We start from the raw sequence: 19,098 nt of genomic DNA, 5'->3' as shown, positions 1-19,098 counted from the left end.
AGTAGTTATATTCTTGTACATAGGAGCAGTATTATAGTAGTTATATTCTTGTATATAGGGGGCAGTATTATAGTAGTTATAGTCTTGTACGTAGGGGCAGTATTATAGTAGTTATATTCTTGTACATAGGGGGCAGTATTATAGTAGTTATATTCTTGTACATGGGGAGCAGTATTATAGTAGTTATATTCTTGTACATGGGGAGCAGTATTATAGTAGTTATATTCTTGTACATAGGGGCAGTATTATAGTAGTTATATTCTTGTATACAGGGGCGGTATTATAGTAGTTATATTCTTGTACATGGGGAGCAGTATTATAGTAGTTATATTCTTGTACATAGGAGCAGTATTATAGTAGTTATATTCTTGTACATAGGGGCAGTATTATAGTAGTTATATTCTTGTATATAGGGGCAGTATTATAGTAGTTATTCTTGTACATAGGAGCAGTATTATAGTAGTTATATTCTTGTACATAGGGAGCAGTATTATAGTAGTTATATTCTTGTACATAGGGGGCAGTATTATAGCAGTTATATTCTTGTATACAGGGGGCGGTATTATAGTAGTTATAATCACAATGCTGTAAGATGACTTGATTACATCTTACATTTTGATGGCGCTGAATCAAACAGAATCTCCTTTACAGACGCGGGTCCGCCGGCTTTTATAAAACACTATGAGACAAAAAATATTACTTTGTACATGCATTGCTCAGTGTGTCTCCCATGATGCGTCCCCCCGTGGGCGCAGTCCTGGCCCCGCAGGGTCGGTGGCGGCCATCTTGTGCATTGCTGGGTGTGGGAACCTGAGGTCCAGCCCTTGGTGCGGCGTTACCTGAGAGCCTTGTTGCATTTACAATCAGTTTGGATAAGTGAGAACGCGACGTCTCTAGAAGAACAGCCCTTATCAGATTTCTCCAGATAACGATGACCTCACACAGCGGAGGCGTTTGGTCACTGCCATATTATGCAGTGTTACCGGTTGGCGGCTATTGTACCAGCGTCGTGTAACTCGGCGTCAGCCGGTCATTAATGGGGGATAGCGCCACAAGGACCCCTACCGATGGGGTCATCTCTTATAACTGACGCATAGGCCTTCGAATATTTACTTTTTTTTTTTTGTCGCGGCATTACAAAAAAAAAAAAGTACCAATTGAATCCATCCGTAAAGCGACACTCCCTTTAAATATTCAGGCAAGGACATCCTCTGTTCTCTAGAATCGCATTAGCTGCTACCGTAATAACCAGTAGTCACGGCAACAAAGCCAAACCTAAAGATGAAAACTTAATTTTATCCTGAACCTTGGAATATGATTGAAAATTTAGCAAATTCTTAAAGGGGTTGGGCCGATTTTTTTTTTTTTTCCCTACATATTTGCATGTATTTTTGTCTAGTATTCATTCTTCTCATTAGGTTTCATTAAAAATTTTGCACGGTTTTCCTTCTATAGCCTCCATCGTACTGGTTATGGCTGGCTTCTAAAGAGTTAACTGAAAATCTGGCAGTGATGATGTCATCGGGACCGACCAATAGGAACGTTTCTAACTTTTTATCTGCCGCCTAATTTATAACCACAGACCACCTCAACGTCGAATGTGTTGGGATATAAAAAGCCTTGTAAAAAGCAAAACGGTGCAAAATTTTTAATGAAACCCAATTACGAAAATGATTTTTAGCCCCATTTAAGTAATAAGTAACAATAATAAAAAATAAAATCAAGCCCCTTTAAGACACCCAAAGACTCCAAAATCTTTAGTAGGAGCCCTGGGGTGAGGAGAGATAAGGCAGTGCTGGTCTCAGGGCATGACAGGTGTAATCAGTACATAAGGGCGGCCTGCAGCCAGCTCGCGTGGTGACTGAATCGGGAGGGCAGCAGAGACTTTTTTTTGCAATTTTTTTTTTCCTGCATTTCATAAAATATTTTTGTTTATATTTCACTTTGACACTAAATATATTTTCTTAAGATATCTCCATACAAAAAAAAAAAAAAAAGTTATATTCTCTCTTATAACCTGTAGGGGTCACTGTTTGGTGGCATAAGCCTCCATTGACCGCATAGGCTAAAGTGACACCTGCAGGTAGGTGCGAGTACTGCAGCTACACTGAAAGGAGAGGTAATCCAGCGACAAGAAACTTGATGCTGATGGTAAATGTTCATAATCCAACTTTTCCTGGCAAAGATTACTTTAGATTAAGAGTTCCCCTTTAAATACAGAATTAAACCACATATAAAGTTACATCCAGCCATTGTTAGGTTGCATGCATTACTCATCAAATTACGTTAAATTCACTTGAAATTCACTTTTTTTTTTTTTTTTTTCAAGTTTTGGAAAATTTAAAGGGTGTGTGCTCCTTTAAAACTTCCCAATAAGACACGACAGATGCACAAATAGATCCGTTTCCATTTTATCAAACCCTCCATTATACTTGGGGGAGAACGGCGCCCACTATAGTTATTGTTTATAATTGGCTATTGATGGATAGTGCTTGTAAAAACAATCAATTTTGCAATTTGCTGCTTGTTAAATTTTTCAGCCATTGTTGAGATATGAGCAGTTTTCCTTTCGTTTACGGCCGGTTGCCTTGGAAACCGACCACCGTTGCAGGAAGCGTAACAACGAAAATTTGTATTATCTCAAGAACGGCTGCAAATATTAAAAAGCAGTAAATTGCAAAAGTGCCTGTTTTTACAAGCCCTATCTGATAATGCTCGTCTACGAAAACGGGATTAACCCTTTAAGGAATTGGGTGGGTAGGGGGCGGATCACTTTGGTTCTGCTTCTTGGCACTTTGGGGTCAATTTTTTTTTGGGTGCCTTACATTGTGCTGGTGATGAATTCCCTTTAAATCCCCCAATTATAACTTATTTTGGGATCTCGATGTGGGTAACCACATGACATCTATAAACCAATCATTTTTCAGCTACCATAGATATACATCAACTTTCCCCCACCCCCCAAAACGCTTTAATTTGACCGGACGGACCCCCATACAGATCCCACGTGACTATACAACTTCCGTACAGTACGTCCCTTTTCCATATACGTCTCCCTTTGCATCTTGGTATCTTCCAAGGAGTCGGGGGTCCGGACTTAATTTCATGGCAGTGTTGGTAGAGGAAGAAGAGCAAGGTCCACTGGAGAACAAGGGGTTAATTCCGGATGATCGTCCACCATGGCGGCTCAGTTCTGTGAGGTCACAGCCAGCGTATTGACGTAAGCGTGGGGTCCCATGTCGTTTTCAGAGACGCAGTGGCTGAACTGTACCGGCGGGCGGTCCACGAGGTCGGGACCAGGAGATTTCAGCAGGCAGCAGAGCTCCAGGACCTCCAACCAGTGGCAGGCCAAGAAGAAGACATTCTTTAACATGAAGACGGACATGGGTTGGTGGTCCGGACCAAACATTAAGAAGCAACGGACGGCCAAGAGGGGGGCGTCCACCAACGAGCTGCAGAGGAGGCGAAGGAAGAGGCGACAACAGCCGGCCGGAGCTGCCGAGTCCAACTCTGACAACCAGAGGACGGGGGAGGCCAGAGCCACGAAGTAGACCACCAGGAGAGGGTAGCGGATCAGGGGGTTTAGCAGTAGCTTCCCTTCCAGCATGGGGTCCAGGAGAGCGTAGATGTCCAGCAGGTCCAGGCAGGAGGCGAGGAAGTAGCCGCTGGCTCTTTGGTGTGGCCACCCTCGCGGGTCAACACTCAGCGAGCGCACCAGAGACCACAGGAGAGGAACCGAGAGCGCCACCGTGAGTCTGAAGCCGGTGCTGCCCAGCGGGACCCCGGCCTCGATCAGATCCACTATCTGGGTGCAGAGGATCAGGGTCACCTTCGGCGTGAAGGCTATGGCATAGATCAGCCAGGCCAGGTGGCTGTAGGCAAAGTGGCCCTTCTTTGGCCGGAGGACTTGGCCGTACCCGGTGGAGCCGAGGGACCTCTGATAGGCTCTTTGGCCCCGGCTGTTCTTGGAGTAGAAGATCCCCCATCCGGCTACCACGACCAGGTCAGTGGCTATCCAGGAGCACCAGTACAGGTCAGTTCCCGCGATCAGGTACAGGTCCAGCAGCGCCCCCTGGGCCAGCAGCAGCACCACGGACAGCGCCTTGTAACAGCCACAGAGTGCACAGCCTGGGCCCCCGCCTGGCAACCTTCCAGGGCCCCCATGTGGGAACTCCCCAGCCGTCATCCCCAGAGTGGAAGAGGGGGACGAGGAAGAGGGGCACGAGGGGGCCACAGGTAGCGGGGAGAGTGGAGGGGGCAGGATGTCAGGGGGTGGGGGCCACAGGGCACAAAAATGGCAAACTGAGCAAGAATGAAGGAGGTGATGTACAGGGGGGATTATTGGGGTGCCCTAATGGAGGAGTGTGCAGGAGGGATTATTGGGGTGCCCCAATGAAGGAGTGTGCAGGGGGGATTATTGGGGTGCGCTAATGAAGGCGTGTGCAGGGGGAAATATTGGGGTGCGCTAATGCAGGGGTGAGGGGTACACTAGTAAAGGAGGGGGCCTTGTGATTATCAGCCCTGTGCAGATATCCGGAGCCACCATCCATCCTCACATGTGCTGGAATGTGCAGTTACATAATCTCTGGGGGTCCTGCTCAGGGTGCACGGTGTGGGGGGCTACTGGCAGTGCTGAGGGTCCTGTTCGGGGTGCACGGTGTGGGGGGCTGCTGGCAGCGCTCTGAGGGTCCTGTTCGGGGTGCCTGGTGTAGGGGGCTGCTGGCAGTGCTCTGGGGGTCCTGCTCCTGGTGCCCGGTGTGGGGGGCTGCTGGCAGTGGTCTGGGGGTCCTGCTCAGGGTGCACGGTGTGGGGGGCTGCTGGAAGCGCTCTGAGGGTCCTGTTCGGGGTGCCCGGTGTGGGGGGCTGCTGGCAGTGCTGAGGGTGCTGTTCAGGGTGCCTGGTGTGGGGGGCTACTGGCAGTGCTGAGGGTGCTGTTCAGGGTGCCTGGTGTGGGGGGCTGCCGGAAGTGCTCTGGGGGTCCTGCTCAGGGTGCCCAGTGTGGGGGGCTGCTAGCAGTGCTGAGGGTGCTGTTCAGGGTGCCTGGTGTGGGGGGCTGCTGGCAGTGCTCTGGGGGTCCTGCTCAGGGTGCCCAGTGTGGGGGGCTGCTGGCAGTGCTCTGGGGGTCCTGCTCCGGGTGCCCGGTGTGGGGGGCAGCCGGCAGTGCTCTGGGGGTCCTGCACAGGTAGTGGACACAGAGGCACAGCTGCTAGGTGGTGGAGGCCAGTAGAGGCTGCTCCCGGCTCTGCTCCATGGTGCGGGGGGACGCACTGACCTGGGGGCGCAGAGGAGGCTGTGACGCCCGCAGATGGCAGCAGCCTGGAAGATGTGACATCCCGGGAATGATCCTCGATCTCCGGCAGCTGCAGTCACTGGAGGATCCCGGGATTCGTGGCCCTGAGGAGCCGGGATGTGGTGGAGGGGCCCCGGGAGCCACCGGGGAGGACGAGCAGCAGCTTCTCTGCGGCCGAGACTATGAGACGGGTCCACTGTGCCGCCACCTGGTGGTGAGAGGAGGGCACTGCAGGGGAGGGAGCGCTACAGTGTGTGTGTGTGTGTGTGTGTGTGTGTGTGTGTGTGTGTGTGTGTGTGTGTGTGTGTGTGTGTTATGGTAGCTGGCAAATTCGGTAAATGGGATAAAGTCAGCAGACAGGACCACGGGATTCAGTACCGGGGGCAGTGGGGACCCCAGGAATCAATACCGGGGGCAGTGGGGACCCCAGGATTCAGTACCGGGGGCAGTGGGAACCCCAGGAATCAGTACCGGGGGCAGTGGGAACCCCAGGAATCAGTACCGGGGGCAGTGGGAACCCCAGGAATCAGTACCGGGGGCAGTGGGAACCCCAGGAATCAGTACCGGGGGCAGTGGGGACCCCAGGAATCAATACCGGGGGCAGTGGGGACCCCAGGATTCAGTACCGGGGGCAGTGGGGACCCCAGGAATCAGTACCGGGGGCAGTGGGAACCCCAGGAATCAGTACCGGGGGCAGTGGGGACCCCAGGAATCAGTACCGGGGGCAGTGGGGACCCCAGGATTCAGTACCGGGGGCAGTGGGGACCCCAGGATTCAGTACCGGGGGCAGTGGGGACCCCAGGATTCAGTACCGGGGGCAGAGGGGACCCTAGGATTCAGTACCGGGGGCAGAGGGGACCCTAGGATTCAGTACCGGGGGCAGAGGGGACCCTAGGATTCAGTACCGGGGGCAGAGGGGACCCTAGGATTCAGTACCGGGGGCAGAGGGGACCCCAGGATTCAGTACCGGGGGCAGAGGGGACCCCAGGATTCAGTACCGGGGGCAGTGGGGACCCCAGGATTCAGTATCGGGGGCATTGGGGACCCCGGGATTCAGTACCGGGGGGCATTGGGGACCCCAGGATTCAGTACCGGGGCACTGGGGACCACAACGATCAGTGTTAGGACCACTCCTCGTTGACGCCTCACAGATGTCATTTATACATATAAGTGCATGTGTGAACAATACAAGTGACGGCACAGGACTTATTTGTACCAGAGATCATACTGAGGACCAGGGGACATTCATTACGGGTGGAAGAAACGCGATTCCGGCAGCTGAACAGGAAAGGGTTCTTCACAGTTACAGCAGTCAGTCAGTGGATTGCCCGATCACAGAGGTAGTAATGGCCGACACTACATCGCCATGGACAGACGGACCGGAGGCTTTTATCACAATAAATGGGATTGTGGGTAATAAATAATCTAGCGATAAATGTAGAGCAGGTGGAGAAAGTGAGAATATGACGGACAGGAGTCTTTTCACCCTGTAGAGAGGTGGCGCGTAGTCAATCTTCTGGTCTGCCAAGACCTCAGTGATCGCGGCCGGAAGTGCCGGGAATTTTGCACGAGGCTCAGACTCCAGGACCACAAGTCCCAGCAGTTCCGCCCATCCCCATCGTCTCCTGTATGTACAGTGATAATTTATTGCTGACACATCAGCTCAGACAGAACTGGGTCACCCCGATGTCGGATGTGGCCCCCGGGGCTCCTACCTTCCCCCTCCCATGTCGTGTGATGGCGCCACAGACATCATCATCATCATCCCGCCCTAGATTGTTTTTCACAGCGGCGGCTCTGCAGGCGGCCAGGACTTGCTGGGAGTTATAGTTCTAGCACATGTGACTCCTGTAATAAAGGGTTAATGGTATAGTAAAGCGATTAGGGGCACATAACACCCATGGGTGGGACAGGGGTAAGACGTCATCTGTCTCCTGTGGAGGAGTAAAGCTGCAATGGGGTCATCCAAATATCAGGCCCAGGTTATAGCCCCCTTATGTGCAGACATCTCGGGACCACCGAATATTTCCAAATCTTCTCCAGAGCGGTGCGGACCTTCCCATGGGACAGATGTGGCAGATTCGATGGCACGAAAAAGCATGCGGGAAATCAGCAGCGCACCTGGCCGACCTGTGGAGGTGCCTCCTCCATAGACGTGTCCGTCGTCTCCACAGGCCGGTGGTCAACGATACACAAGACCATGCGACAAGTCAGTATATAAGGCATTTATTCTGGGTCTACAAAGCAATAAGGAGCCGGATTATCAAACATGCCGGATTAGCAGATGTCATGCTGGATCACTATCACACAGTTTCTGTACTGTCAGGCAGCCAGTATCAATGATCGGGTAAAAAAACAGCAATAAATAATGTCTAAAAAATATCAGGATGGAGAATCACACGGCCCAGGGCTTAATGACATCATCGGCACTCACGTCCGTGTCGTCATGGTTATCGGGGCTCAGTTACATCATCGGCACTCACATCCATATTATTCTGGTTATCGGTGCTCAGTGACATCATCGGCACTCACGTCCATATCATCTGGTTATCCAGGCTCAGTGACATCATCGGCACTCACGTCCATATCATTCTGGTTATCCAGGCTCAGTGACATCATCGGCACTCACGTCCATATCATCTGGTTATCCAGGCTCAGTGACATCATCGGCACTCACGTCCATATCATTCTGGTTATCCAGGCTCAGTGACATCATCGGCACTCACGTCCATATCATCTGGTTATCGGGGCTCAATGACATCATCGGCACTCACGTCCGTGTCGTCATGGTTATCAGGTCTCAGTGACATCATCGGCACTCACGTCCATATCATTCTGGTTATCGGTGCTGTGACATCATCGGCACTCACGTCCATATCATTCTGGTTATCCAGGCTCAGTGACATCATCAGCGCTCACGTCTGTATCGTCCTGGTTATCGGGGCTCAGTGACCTCATCAGCGATCACGTCTGTATCGTTCTGGTTATCAGGGCTCAGTGACATCATCGGCACGCTCACGTCCGGATAGTTCTGGTTATCGGGGCTCAGTGACATCATCGGTGCGCTCACGTCCGTTTCGTCCTGGTTATTGAGGCTCAGTGACATCATCAGCACGCTGAATTCTGGATGGTTCTGGTTATCGAGGCTCAGTGACATCAGCGCGCTCATGTCCGGATCTTCCTGGTTATCCAGGCTCAGTGACATCATCGGCGATCACGTCTGGATGGTTCTGGTTATCAGGGATCAGTGACATCATCGGCGCTCACATCCGGATGGTTCTGGTTATCGGGGCTCAGTGACATCATCGGCACTAACGTCCATATCATTCTGGTTATCCAGGCTCAGTGACATCATCAGCACTCACGTCCGTATCGTCCTGGTTATCGGGGCTCAGTGACATCATCGGTGCGCTCACGTCCGTTTCGTCCTGGTTATTGGGGCTCAGTGACATCATCGGCACGCTGAATTCTGGATGGTTCTGGTTATCGGGGCTCAGTGACATCATCAGCGCGCTCATGTCCGGATCTTCCTGGTTATCAGGGCTCAGTGACATCATCGGTGCACTCATGTCCTGACCGCCATCCTTCCTTCTTCAATATCAATGCCAAAGCTTCCCCCACATCCCGCACTACGTAGGACGCCTCCACCAGACTGGGGTCAAATTTAAAGTCCCGGTGTCCATGGAAGACGGTCCGTGTCACGCTCTCCCTTAGGTCACTGGGCACCTCGCCCCCATTACTATACACTCCGGTGCACACCAGGACTGACTGACAGCTGTGTGGCTGCTGCGAGTCTCCTCTCCGACTCTGCAGACAGCGGTTATAAAGGTTGGCGCCGTATATGTCCGCCATGGGATTATCCCTAAAGCAGAAAAAGCGGCATAAGAGGATGGGACAAAACACAACTCCCACAATTCCGCTCACCGTAGTCCTGCAACTCACCCAATAGCATAGAGCGTCTGAATGGGACTACTCCACCCATGCTCCCTCGCCTGGCTCAGAATTAGCTTCTCAGCAAATTCGTAGGTGACAGGGCTGGGTTTTCCGATCAGCGCCTCGTACCGCAGCTCTTGGCCTGTGATTTTATAGTATAACGTTTCCAGGCAGAGTAGAAACGTCCCGTGACCGAACCTGCAGCAAAAAAACAAAAGAGATGGGCTAGAAATGAGACCTCCAGCAAATGGCACCCTCCGGTGGTGGAAGAGCAGTCTGCACTCTCAGCGATCCCCTTAGACTTTGGCGCCCTCTGGTGGCGACATGTATAACAGCGGTGCACTGCTGACCTGGGCATCTTTGCTTCCGCCATCCAGAGCAGATCCATATTACAGGCTAAAATTGGGATGTGTGGATATGGCGCCTGCGTCTTCCACTCCGCCGGCCTCCCTGCACTCAGCAGGATATCCAGGATCAGCTGCAGACTCGTCTCCCAACGTACCGGCTCCCCCAACAAAACAACGGCTGAAAAGCGACCAGAGGGAGCTCCGATTACACCGATCAACCCCTTGTAATGCAATTATAAATCTACAACTTTCTCAGCACTTTTGAGATCTCTAGACAACCCCTTTAAGAAAGCTCCTATTGAGCTTTAGTCTCCTCCTCACCTTCTATGGCTGGAAGCTTCTCGCCGACATCGAACTGCAGAGAACAGAAATAGGACATATCTGCGTCAGTGGGACTACGGCAAAAACCACAACTCCCAGCAAATCAGTACATGCCAGGAGTTGTGGTTTTACAACAGGAGATAAATACAGGAGTAACCATCACCGTTAGACCAGACCTATACGTACAGCGCCCCTCGGCCTCCTCCTCTCGTCCACCATGTCCAGCAGCGGGTACGCCTGCCTCACGGCGTCGATCGTCACCGCATTCATAAAACCGAGGCTGTGAAGTGTCAAGGAGGAAAGACATTCATAAGGACTGTGATCAAGAAGTTACAGGGCCGCCTACATCCGATCCCACGGCACGTTGTGTGAGCCGCCAATAATGGGGCACGTCCACGGCCGTACAGAGAAGGATACTCCTTGGCGACATCTTCCACCGGACCCTGACCGGACACGAGCACGCACTTATCCTGGAAGTGGTGGAACATCCTCAGCGGACTGTGCGACAGGATGACCTGATCAGCGGAGACCTGCGGGGGACGGCACCAAGAAGGTCGGGATGGGCTGTGGCTCCATTGCTACTTTTAGGGTATGTTCACACATTGCGTTTTTGCAGCAATTTTTCTGTGCATTTTTTGCATTTTGCATGCGGTGGAGCATTTCTTACCTCCACCCCCAGCACCCGGCTCAGCTCCGTCGCTCTCTCCTCGCGCCGACAGTTACCCGCATTAGTCACAAACACGACGGGCACTGCCAGCATCCCGCCCCCATCCAGCAATGTCCTGAAGGCTTCGGCAGCTCCGGGGATGGGATTTCTGCCCCTGACCAACACCCCGTCTATGTCAAACAGCAGGCCGAAGCTCGGAGACGACTGCAGGAAGGAAAGGGTTAAAACAGATGAATCAGGGGGAGTCCGGACGGGCGGCAGTAAAGCTCCGCGCCGACAGTATAACTGGGGGGGCACGAGTGATGGCAGATTGTGGGGGCAGCACTTACATTAGACGCTGGTGATCCCCACACTGCTGCAGGCGGCACAGCCGACGACGCTGCTCGCTGCCACCCGAGTAATGCTCTGTGCTGCACCAGCCTGGAGAAAAACCGCTGCCAACCCACAAGGGCGGCCATCGTCCGTGATCAGCCGCGCAGCGGTCCTGAAAACGGGGGGAAAAGACACAGGGTCACATATTACCAGCAGCACCATCACACTACACCAGCACAGCTATAACACTGTACCCCCATTAATAGGCCCCTGTGGCCGCCATGTTTTGGCCGTCATGGTTGCATGCCCCTGGCCGCCATGTTTTGGCCGTCATGGTTGCACACTCCTGGCCGCCATGTTTTTGCCGTCATGGTTGCACACTCCTGGCCGCCATGTTTTGGTCGTCATAGTTGCACGCTCCTGGCCGCCATGTTTTGGTTAAGTAAATAAGGCAGCACACTGCAGCGCTAAAACATGCAAACTTGAAAACACGAAATTTGAACTGCATTACTGCACTAGAAATATGAAAAATGAGAGCTTTTAGCGCATAAAATGGCCAATTTTATGTGTACCTGGTAGCCCCTTTACGGCATCTCTCTTATACCAGGTCCTACGCTTGCCTTACCTCGCTGAGAATAAACGTCTCCATCTGAATGGGTACATGTGAAACCTCTTCCTAGACTAAAATTCTCTCTCTCTGTGGAGGGGTATTGGACCTGCTGTAATTAAAACACCTGAAGCTATATACGAGTTGGCGACTCTAGGTTCAGCACCTGTTCACACTGAGTCTATGTTTGGATGTGCAGGTCAGGTTTTTGAAATGTATTCTCTAGCCTTCTGATCGTGCACTCCGCCTCCTAGCTTCAGGTGTTTTAATTACAGCAGGTCCAATACCCCTCCACAGAGAGAATTTTAGTCTAAGAAGAGGTTTCACATGTACCCATTCAGATGGAGACGTTTATTCTCAGCGAGGTAAGGCAAGCGTAGGACCTGGTATAAGAGAGATGCCGTAAAGGGGCTACCAGGTACACATAAAATTGGCCATTTTTATGTGCTAAAAGCTCTCATTTTTCATATTTCTAGTGCAGTAATGCAGTTCAAATTTCGTGTTTTCAAGTTTGCATGTTTTAGCGCTGCAGTGTGCTGCCTTATTTATTTAACTATGTACGAGTTGGCGACTCTAGGTTCAGCACCTGTTCACACTGAGTCTATGTTTGGATTTGCAGGTCAGGTTTTTGCCATGTTTTGGTTGTCATGGTTGCACGCTCCTGGCTGCCATGTTTTGGTTGTCCTGGTTGCACGCTCCTGGCTGCCATGTTTTGGTTGTCCTGGTTGCACGCTCCTGGCTGCCATGTTTTGGTTGTCATGGTTGCACGCTCCTGGCTGCCATGTTTTGGTTGTCCTGGTTGCACGCTCCTGGCTGCCATGTTTTGGTTGTCATGGTTGCACGCTCCTGGCTGCCATGTTTTGGTTGTCATGGTTGCACACTCCTGGCTGCCATGTTTTGGCCATCATGGTTGCACGCTCCTGGCCGCCATGTTTTCGCCATCATGGTTGCACACTCCTGGCCGCCATGTTTTGGCCATCATGGTTGCACGCTCCTGGCCACCATGTTTTGGTTGTCATAGTTGCACACTCCTGGCCATCATGTTTTGGCCTTCATAGTTTCACGCCCCTTGCCATGTTTTGGTCGTCATGGCTGCACACCCCTGGCCGCCATGTTTTGGTCGTCATGGCTGCACACCCCTGGCCGCCATGTTTTGGTCGTCATGGCTGCACACTCCTGGCCGCCATGTTTTGGCCATCATGGTTGCACGCTCCTGGCCGCCATGTTTTGGTCGTCATGGTTGCACGCCCCTGGCCACCATGTTTTGGCCGACATGGTTGTACACACCGTCCAACAGAATCGCTATTTTCTGGTCACTCCCCCAAAAAATGGAATAACAAATCATACAGAAGCCAACATGTTAACGATAGAGAAAGAGCTAAAAAAAAAAAGCCCTGATACACCAAGATATAGGAGAGGAAGGCGAAGAGGGGCCCATAGGAGTCTGTTACCCGAGGGCCCCCACACACCAGGAGCCGGGAGTGTCTCACCTCTAGAAGTAACTTTCCCAGCAGAGCCGCCACTGACCCTCACACACTGCACCCGTCAGCTTCCATGACAGCTAGAATAAAAAAAAAAACTACAACTCCCAGCATGCACTTACAACAGAGTTCAGCGTATTCCGGCGCAGGGTCTGATGGGATATGAAGTCCAGAGGTGAACCAGTCTCACCAATCGAATTCCGGGATCTACAACTAAGCCGCTGCCAGAAGCCGCGACAAAGAAAAGAGAGAGAAAATGGTATATAATCGGGTCACGGCGACTCGCGGGATAACATTGTGCATCCATGTCTTCACAGATTTGAGGGCTGTTCTGTAGCGGCGGCCATGTTTCTGGAGACCACCCATCCTCACCAAAAGAGATTGTTTCACACAATATGGCTGAAGCGGCGGAGACAGAAGCTCACAACTCAGAGCGCCCTCTGCCGGGAGCGTGACGTCATCGCCTGAGGCATTTCTGTATTTCCCTCACGTTCAGTCAGAAATGACACCTGAGGTAAAACGAAAGTAAAAACCTCCATATTGTGAGAGAGAAGTTATTCTTATCTCCTTTATTTTTATGAAATATTATGTCTTAACCCCTTCCTTTCAGGGCGATTTTTCATTTTTGTGCTTTAATTTTTTCCTCTTATTTCAAGATTCATAAGTTTTTTAATCTTTCTGTCTCCATAGCAACACGAGGGCTTATTTTTTGCGGGACGACTTGTAGTTTTGTACCACATCATTCATTGTACCACATCAGTACTATCACGCCGATACCAACATTTTTTTTTTTTATTTTACTGTGTAAAAAAAAAAAAAAATCAGAAAATTATAAACAAAATGTATTAAAAAATCAATAAATTTATTTACATCTCCGTTTTTATATATATATATATTTATTTTTTTTTACTTTTCTGCCTATGGAATGGCGCTAGGGCTTGATTATTCCACACTTTCTATAGATACCATTAGCTTTTTAGGGGAAATGATAATTTTACTTTTTGGGACTTAACGTACAGAATTAATATGTTTTCGATGCATCAAACCTTTAACCCCTTAAGCCCCGAGGGTGGTTTGCACGTTATGGACCGGGCCAATTTTTACAATTCTGACCACTGTCCCTTTATGAGGTTATAACTCTGGAACGCTTCAACGGATCTTGGCGATTCTGACAATGTTTTCTCGTGACGTATTGTACTTCATGTTAGTGGTAAAATTTATTCGATATAACTTGCGTTTATTTGTGAAAAAAATGGAAATTTGGCAAAAATGTTGCAAATTTCGCAATTTTCCAACTTTGAATTTTTATACCCTTAAATCACAGAGATATGTCACACAAAATACTTAATAAGTAACATTTCCCACATGTCTACTTTACATCAGCACAATTTTGGAACCAACATTTTTTTTTGTTAGGGAGTTATAAGGGTGAAAAGTTGACCAGCAATTTCTCATTTTTGCAACACCATTTTTTTTTAGGGACCACATCTCATTTGAAGTCATTTTGAGGGGTCTATATGATAGAAAATACCCAAGTGTGACACCATTCTAAAAACTGCACCCCTCAAGGTGCTCAAAACCACATTCAAGAAGTTTATTAACCCTTCAGGTGTTTTACAGGAATTTTTGGAATGTTTAAATAAAAATAAACATTTAACTTTTTTTCACACAAAATTTATTTCAGCTCCAATTTGTTTTATTTTACCAAGCGTAACAGGAGAAAATGGACCCCAAAAGTTGTTGTACAATTTGTCCTGAGTACGTTGATACCCCATATGTGGGGATAAACCACTGTTTGGGCGCATGGCAGAGCTCGGAAGGAAAGGAGCGCCATTTGACTTTTCAGTGCAAAATTGACTGGAATTGAGATGGGACGCCATGTTGCGTTTGGAGAGCCCCTGATGTGCCTAAACATTGAAACCCCCCACAAGTGACACCATTTTGGAAAGTAGACCCCTTAAGGAACTTATCTAGATGTGTGGTGAGCACTTTGACCCACCAAGTGCTTCATAGAAGTTTATAATGCAGAGCCGTAAAAATAAAAAATCATATTTTTTCACAAAAATGATCTTTTTGCCCCCAATTTTTTATTTTCCCAAGGGTAAGAGAAGAAATTAGACCACAAAAGTTGTTGTGCAATTTGTCCTGAGTACGCTGATACCCCATATGTGGGTGTAAACCACTGTTTGGGCGTATGGCAGAGCTCGGAAGGGAAGGAGTGCCATTTGACTTTTCAATGCAAAATTGACTGGAATTGAGATGGGACGCCATGTTGAGTTTGCAGAGCCCCTGATGTGCCTAAACATTGAAACCACCCAAAAGTGACACCATTTTGGAAAGTAGACCCCCTAAGGAACTTATCTAGATGTGTTTTGAGAGCTTTGAGCCCCCAAGTGTTTCACTACAGTTTATAACGCAGAGCCGTGAAAATAAAATTCTTTTTTTTTTTCACAAAAATGATTTTTTAGTCCCCAGTTTTGTATTTTCACAAGGGTAACAGGATAAATTGGATGCCAAAAGTTGTTGTCCAATTTGTCCTGAGTACGCTGATACCCCATATGTGGGGATAAACCACTGTTTGGGCGCATGGCAGAGCTCGGAAGGAAAGGAGCGCCATTTGACTTTTCAGTGCAAAATTGACTGGAATTGAGATGGGACGCCATGTTGCGTTTGGAGAGCCCCTGATGTGCCTAAACATTGAAACCCCCCACAAGTGACACCATTTTGGAAAGTAGACCCCTTAAGGAACTTATCTAGATGTGTGGTGAGCACTTTGACCCACCAAGTGCTTCATAGAAGTTTATAATGCAGAGCCGTAAAAATAAAAAATCATATTTTTTCACAAAAATGATCTTTTTGCCCCCAATTTTTTATTTTCCCAAGGGTAAGAGAAGAAATTAGACCACAAAAGTTGTTGTGCAATTTGTCCTGAGTACGCTGATACCCCATATGTGGGTGTAAACCACTGTTTGGGCGTATGGCAGAGCTCGGAAGGGAAGGAGTGCCATTTGACTTTTCAATGCAAAATTGACTGGAATTGAGATGGGACGCCATGTTGAGTTTGCAGAGCCCCTGATGTGCCTAAACATTGAAACCACCCAAAAGTGACACCATTTTGGAAAGTAGACCCCCTAAGGAACTTATCTAGATGTGTTTTGAGAGCTTTGAGCCCCCAAGTGTTTCACTACAGTTTATAACGCAGAGCCATGAAAATAAAATTCTTTTTTTTTTCACAAAAATGATTTTTTAGTCCCCAGTTTTGTATTTTCACAAGGGTAACAGGATAAATTGGACGCCAAAAGTTGTTGTCCAATTTGTCCTGAGTACGCTGATACCCCATATGTGGGGGGGAAGCACTGTTTGGGCGCATGGCAGAGCTCGGAAGGGGAGGAGCGCTATTTGGAATACAGACTTAGATGGATTGGTCTGCAGGCATCACGTTGCATTTGCAGAGCCCCTGATGTACCCAAACAGTAGAAACCCCCCACAAGTGACCCCATATTGGAAACTAGACCCCCCAAGGAACTTATCTAGATGTTTTGTGAGAACTTTGAACCCCCAAGTTTTTCACTACAGTTTATAACGCAGAGCCGTGAAAATAAAAAAAAATTTTTTTTCACAAAAATGATTTTTTAGCCCCCAGTTATGTATTTTCACAAGGTTAACAGGATAAATTGGACCCCAAAAGTTGTTGTCCAATTTGTCCTGAGTACGCTGATACCCCATATGTGGGGGGGAAGCACTGTTTGGGCGCATGGCAGAGCTTGGAAGGGGAGGAGCGCCATTTGGAATACAGACTTAGATGGATTGGTCTGCAGGCGTCACGTTGCATTTGCAGAGCCCCTGATGTACCCAAACAGTACAAACCCCCCACAAGTGACCCCATATTGGAAACTAGACCTCCCAAGGAACCTATCTAGATGTGTTGTGAGAACTTTGAACCCCCAAGTGTTTCACTGCAGTTTACAACGCAGAGCCGCAAAAATAAAAAAAATCTTATTTTTCCCACAAAAATGATTTTTAGCCCCCCACTTTTTTATTTTCCCAAGGATAACAAGAGAACTTGGACCCCAAAAGTTGTTGTCTAATTTGTCCTGAGTACGCTGATACCCCATATGTTGGGGTAAACCCCTGTTTGGGCGCACCGGAGAGCTCGGAAGGGAAGGAGCACTGTTTTACTTTTTCAACGCAGAATTGGCTGGAATTGAGATCGGACGCCATGTCGCGTTTGGAGAGACCCTGATGTGCCTGAACAGTGGAAACTCCCCAATTCTACCTGAAACCCTAACCCTAACACACCCCTTACCCTAATCCCAACGGTAACCCTAATCACACCCCTAACCCTGACACACCCCTAATTCTAATCCCAACCCTAATCCCAACCGTAAATATAATCCAAACCCTAACTTTAGCCCCAACCCTAACTTTAGCCCCAACCCTAACCCTAACTTTAGCCCCAACCCTAACCCTAACTTTAGCTCCAACCCTAACCTCAACCCTAACCCTAGCCCCAACCCTAGCCCTAACCCTAGCCCCAACCCTAGCCCCAACCCTAGCCCCAACCCTAGTCCCAACCCTAGCCCCAACCCTAGCCCCAACCCTAGCCCTAACCCTAGCCCTAACCCTAGCCCCAACCCCAACCCTAGCCCCAACCCTAGCCCTAACCCTAACCCTAGCCCTAACCCTAACCCTAGCTCTGATGGGAAAATGGAAATAAATACATTTTTTTAATTTTATTATTTTTCCCTAACTAAGGGGGTGATGAAGGGGGGTTTGATTTACTTTTATAGCGTTTTTTATATCGGATTTTTATGATTGGCAGCCGTCACACACGCTTTTTTTATAGCAAAAACGTTTTTGCGTCTCCACATTTTGAGACCTATAATTTTTCCATATTTTGGTTCACAGAGTCATGTGAGGTCTTGTTTTTTTGCGGGACGAGTTGACGTTTTTATTGGTAACATTTTTGGACACATGACAGTTTTTGATCACTTTTTATTCCGATTTTTGTGAGGCAGAATGACCAAAAACCAGCTATTCATGAATTTCTTTTGGGGGAGGCGTTTATACCGTTCCGCGTTTGGTAAAGTGGATGAAGCAGTTTTATTCGTCGGGTCAGTACGATTACAGCGATACCTCATTTATATCATTTTTTTATGTTTTGGCGCTTTTATACGATAAAAGCTATTTTATAGAAAAAATAATTATTTTGGCATCGCTTTATTCTCAGGACTATAAATTTTTTATTTTTTTGCTTATTATGCTTTGTGGCAGCTCGTTTTTTGCGGGACAAGATGACGTTTTCAGCGGTATCATGGTTATTTATATCCGTCTTTTTGATCGCGTGTTATTCCACTTTTTGTTCGGCGGTATGATAATAAAGCGTTGTTTTTTGGCTCGTTTTTTTTTTTTTCTTACGGTGTTCACTGAAGGGGTTAACTAATGGGACAGTTTTATAGGTCAGGTCGTTACGGACGCGGCGATACTAAATATGTGTACTTTCATTGGTTTTTTTTTTTTTAGATAAAGAAATGTATTTATGGGAATAATATATATATATATTTTTTTTTATTTATTTAGTAATTTTTTTTTTTTTTTTTTACACATGGGGAAATTTTTTTTGTTAACTTTTTTACTTTGTCCCAGGGGGGGACATCACAGATCGCCGATCTTACAGTTTGCACAGCACTCTGTAAGATCGGCGATCTCATTCATCGCTGCAGCGTTACCAAGTGCCTGCAGGCGACCCGGAAGTGCTCCCTGCAGGACCCGGATGCAGCCCCGCGGCCATTTTGGATCCGGGGACTGCAGGGAGAAGACGCTCGGTACACGGTGAGTACATCACCGTGTACCGATCGTCTCAGGGAAGCCCGCAGGGAGCCCCCTCCCTGCGCGATGCTTCCCTGTACCGCCGGCACATCGCGATCATGTTTGATCCCGGTGTGCCGGGGGTTAATGTGCCGGGAGCGGTCCGTGACCGCTCCTGGCACATAGTGCCGGATGTCAGCTGCGATATTCAGCTGACACCCGGCCGCGATCGGCCGCGCTCCCCCCGTGAGCGCGGCCGATCGCATATGACGTACTATCCTGTCACTGGGAATTAAGTCCCAGGTCACCTGGACGGGATAGTACGTCATATG

At 48.8% G+C, this 19,098-nt stretch overlaps 2 protein-coding genes across 3 annotated transcripts; both read right to left on the bottom strand.

Annotated features, from left to right (window-relative positions):
• Positions 1-1,922: 1,922 nt before the first annotated feature.
• On the bottom strand, positions 1,923-5,471 carry TMEM121B (transmembrane protein 121B). The gene has a single exon (XM_069762922.1). The coding sequence runs from the start codon at positions 4,184-4,186 to the stop codon at positions 3,188-3,190; it is 999 nt and encodes a 332-aa protein (XP_069619023.1). The 5' UTR covers positions 4,187-5,471; the 3' UTR covers positions 1,923-3,187.
• A 2,029-nt stretch (positions 5,472-7,500) lies between these two features.
• HDHD5 (haloacid dehalogenase like hydrolase domain containing 5) lies at positions 7,501-13,189 on the bottom strand. Of its 2 annotated transcripts, none has more exons than XM_069762920.1 (9): positions 13,081-13,189; positions 10,888-11,042; positions 10,559-10,762; positions 10,309-10,421; positions 10,078-10,171; positions 9,892-9,925; positions 9,574-9,748; positions 9,233-9,421; positions 7,501-9,152 (listed from the first exon to the last, which is right to left on the bottom strand). In XM_069762920.1, the coding sequence occupies exons 2-9, from the start codon at positions 11,014-11,016 to the stop codon at positions 8,828-8,830; spliced, it is 1,263 nt and encodes a 420-aa protein (XP_069619021.1). In that variant the 5' UTR covers positions 11,017-11,042; positions 13,081-13,189; the 3' UTR covers positions 7,501-8,827. The 2 variants fall into 2 exon arrangements, with proteins under 2 accessions (XP_069619021.1, XP_069619020.1); XM_069762919.1 differs by having other exon boundaries at positions 12,968-13,145.
• Between the last annotated feature and the right edge of the window lie 5,909 nt (positions 13,190-19,098).

The sequence above is a fragment of the Ranitomeya imitator genome, chromosome 4, assembly GCF_032444005.1.
Source record: "Ranitomeya imitator isolate aRanImi1 chromosome 4, aRanImi1.pri, whole genome shotgun sequence".
NCBI lineage: Eukaryota > Metazoa > Chordata > Amphibia > Anura > Dendrobatidae > Ranitomeya > Ranitomeya imitator.
The sequence above is the reverse complement of the archived record's forward strand: the minus strand, read 5'-3'. Positions and strand labels throughout refer to the sequence as shown.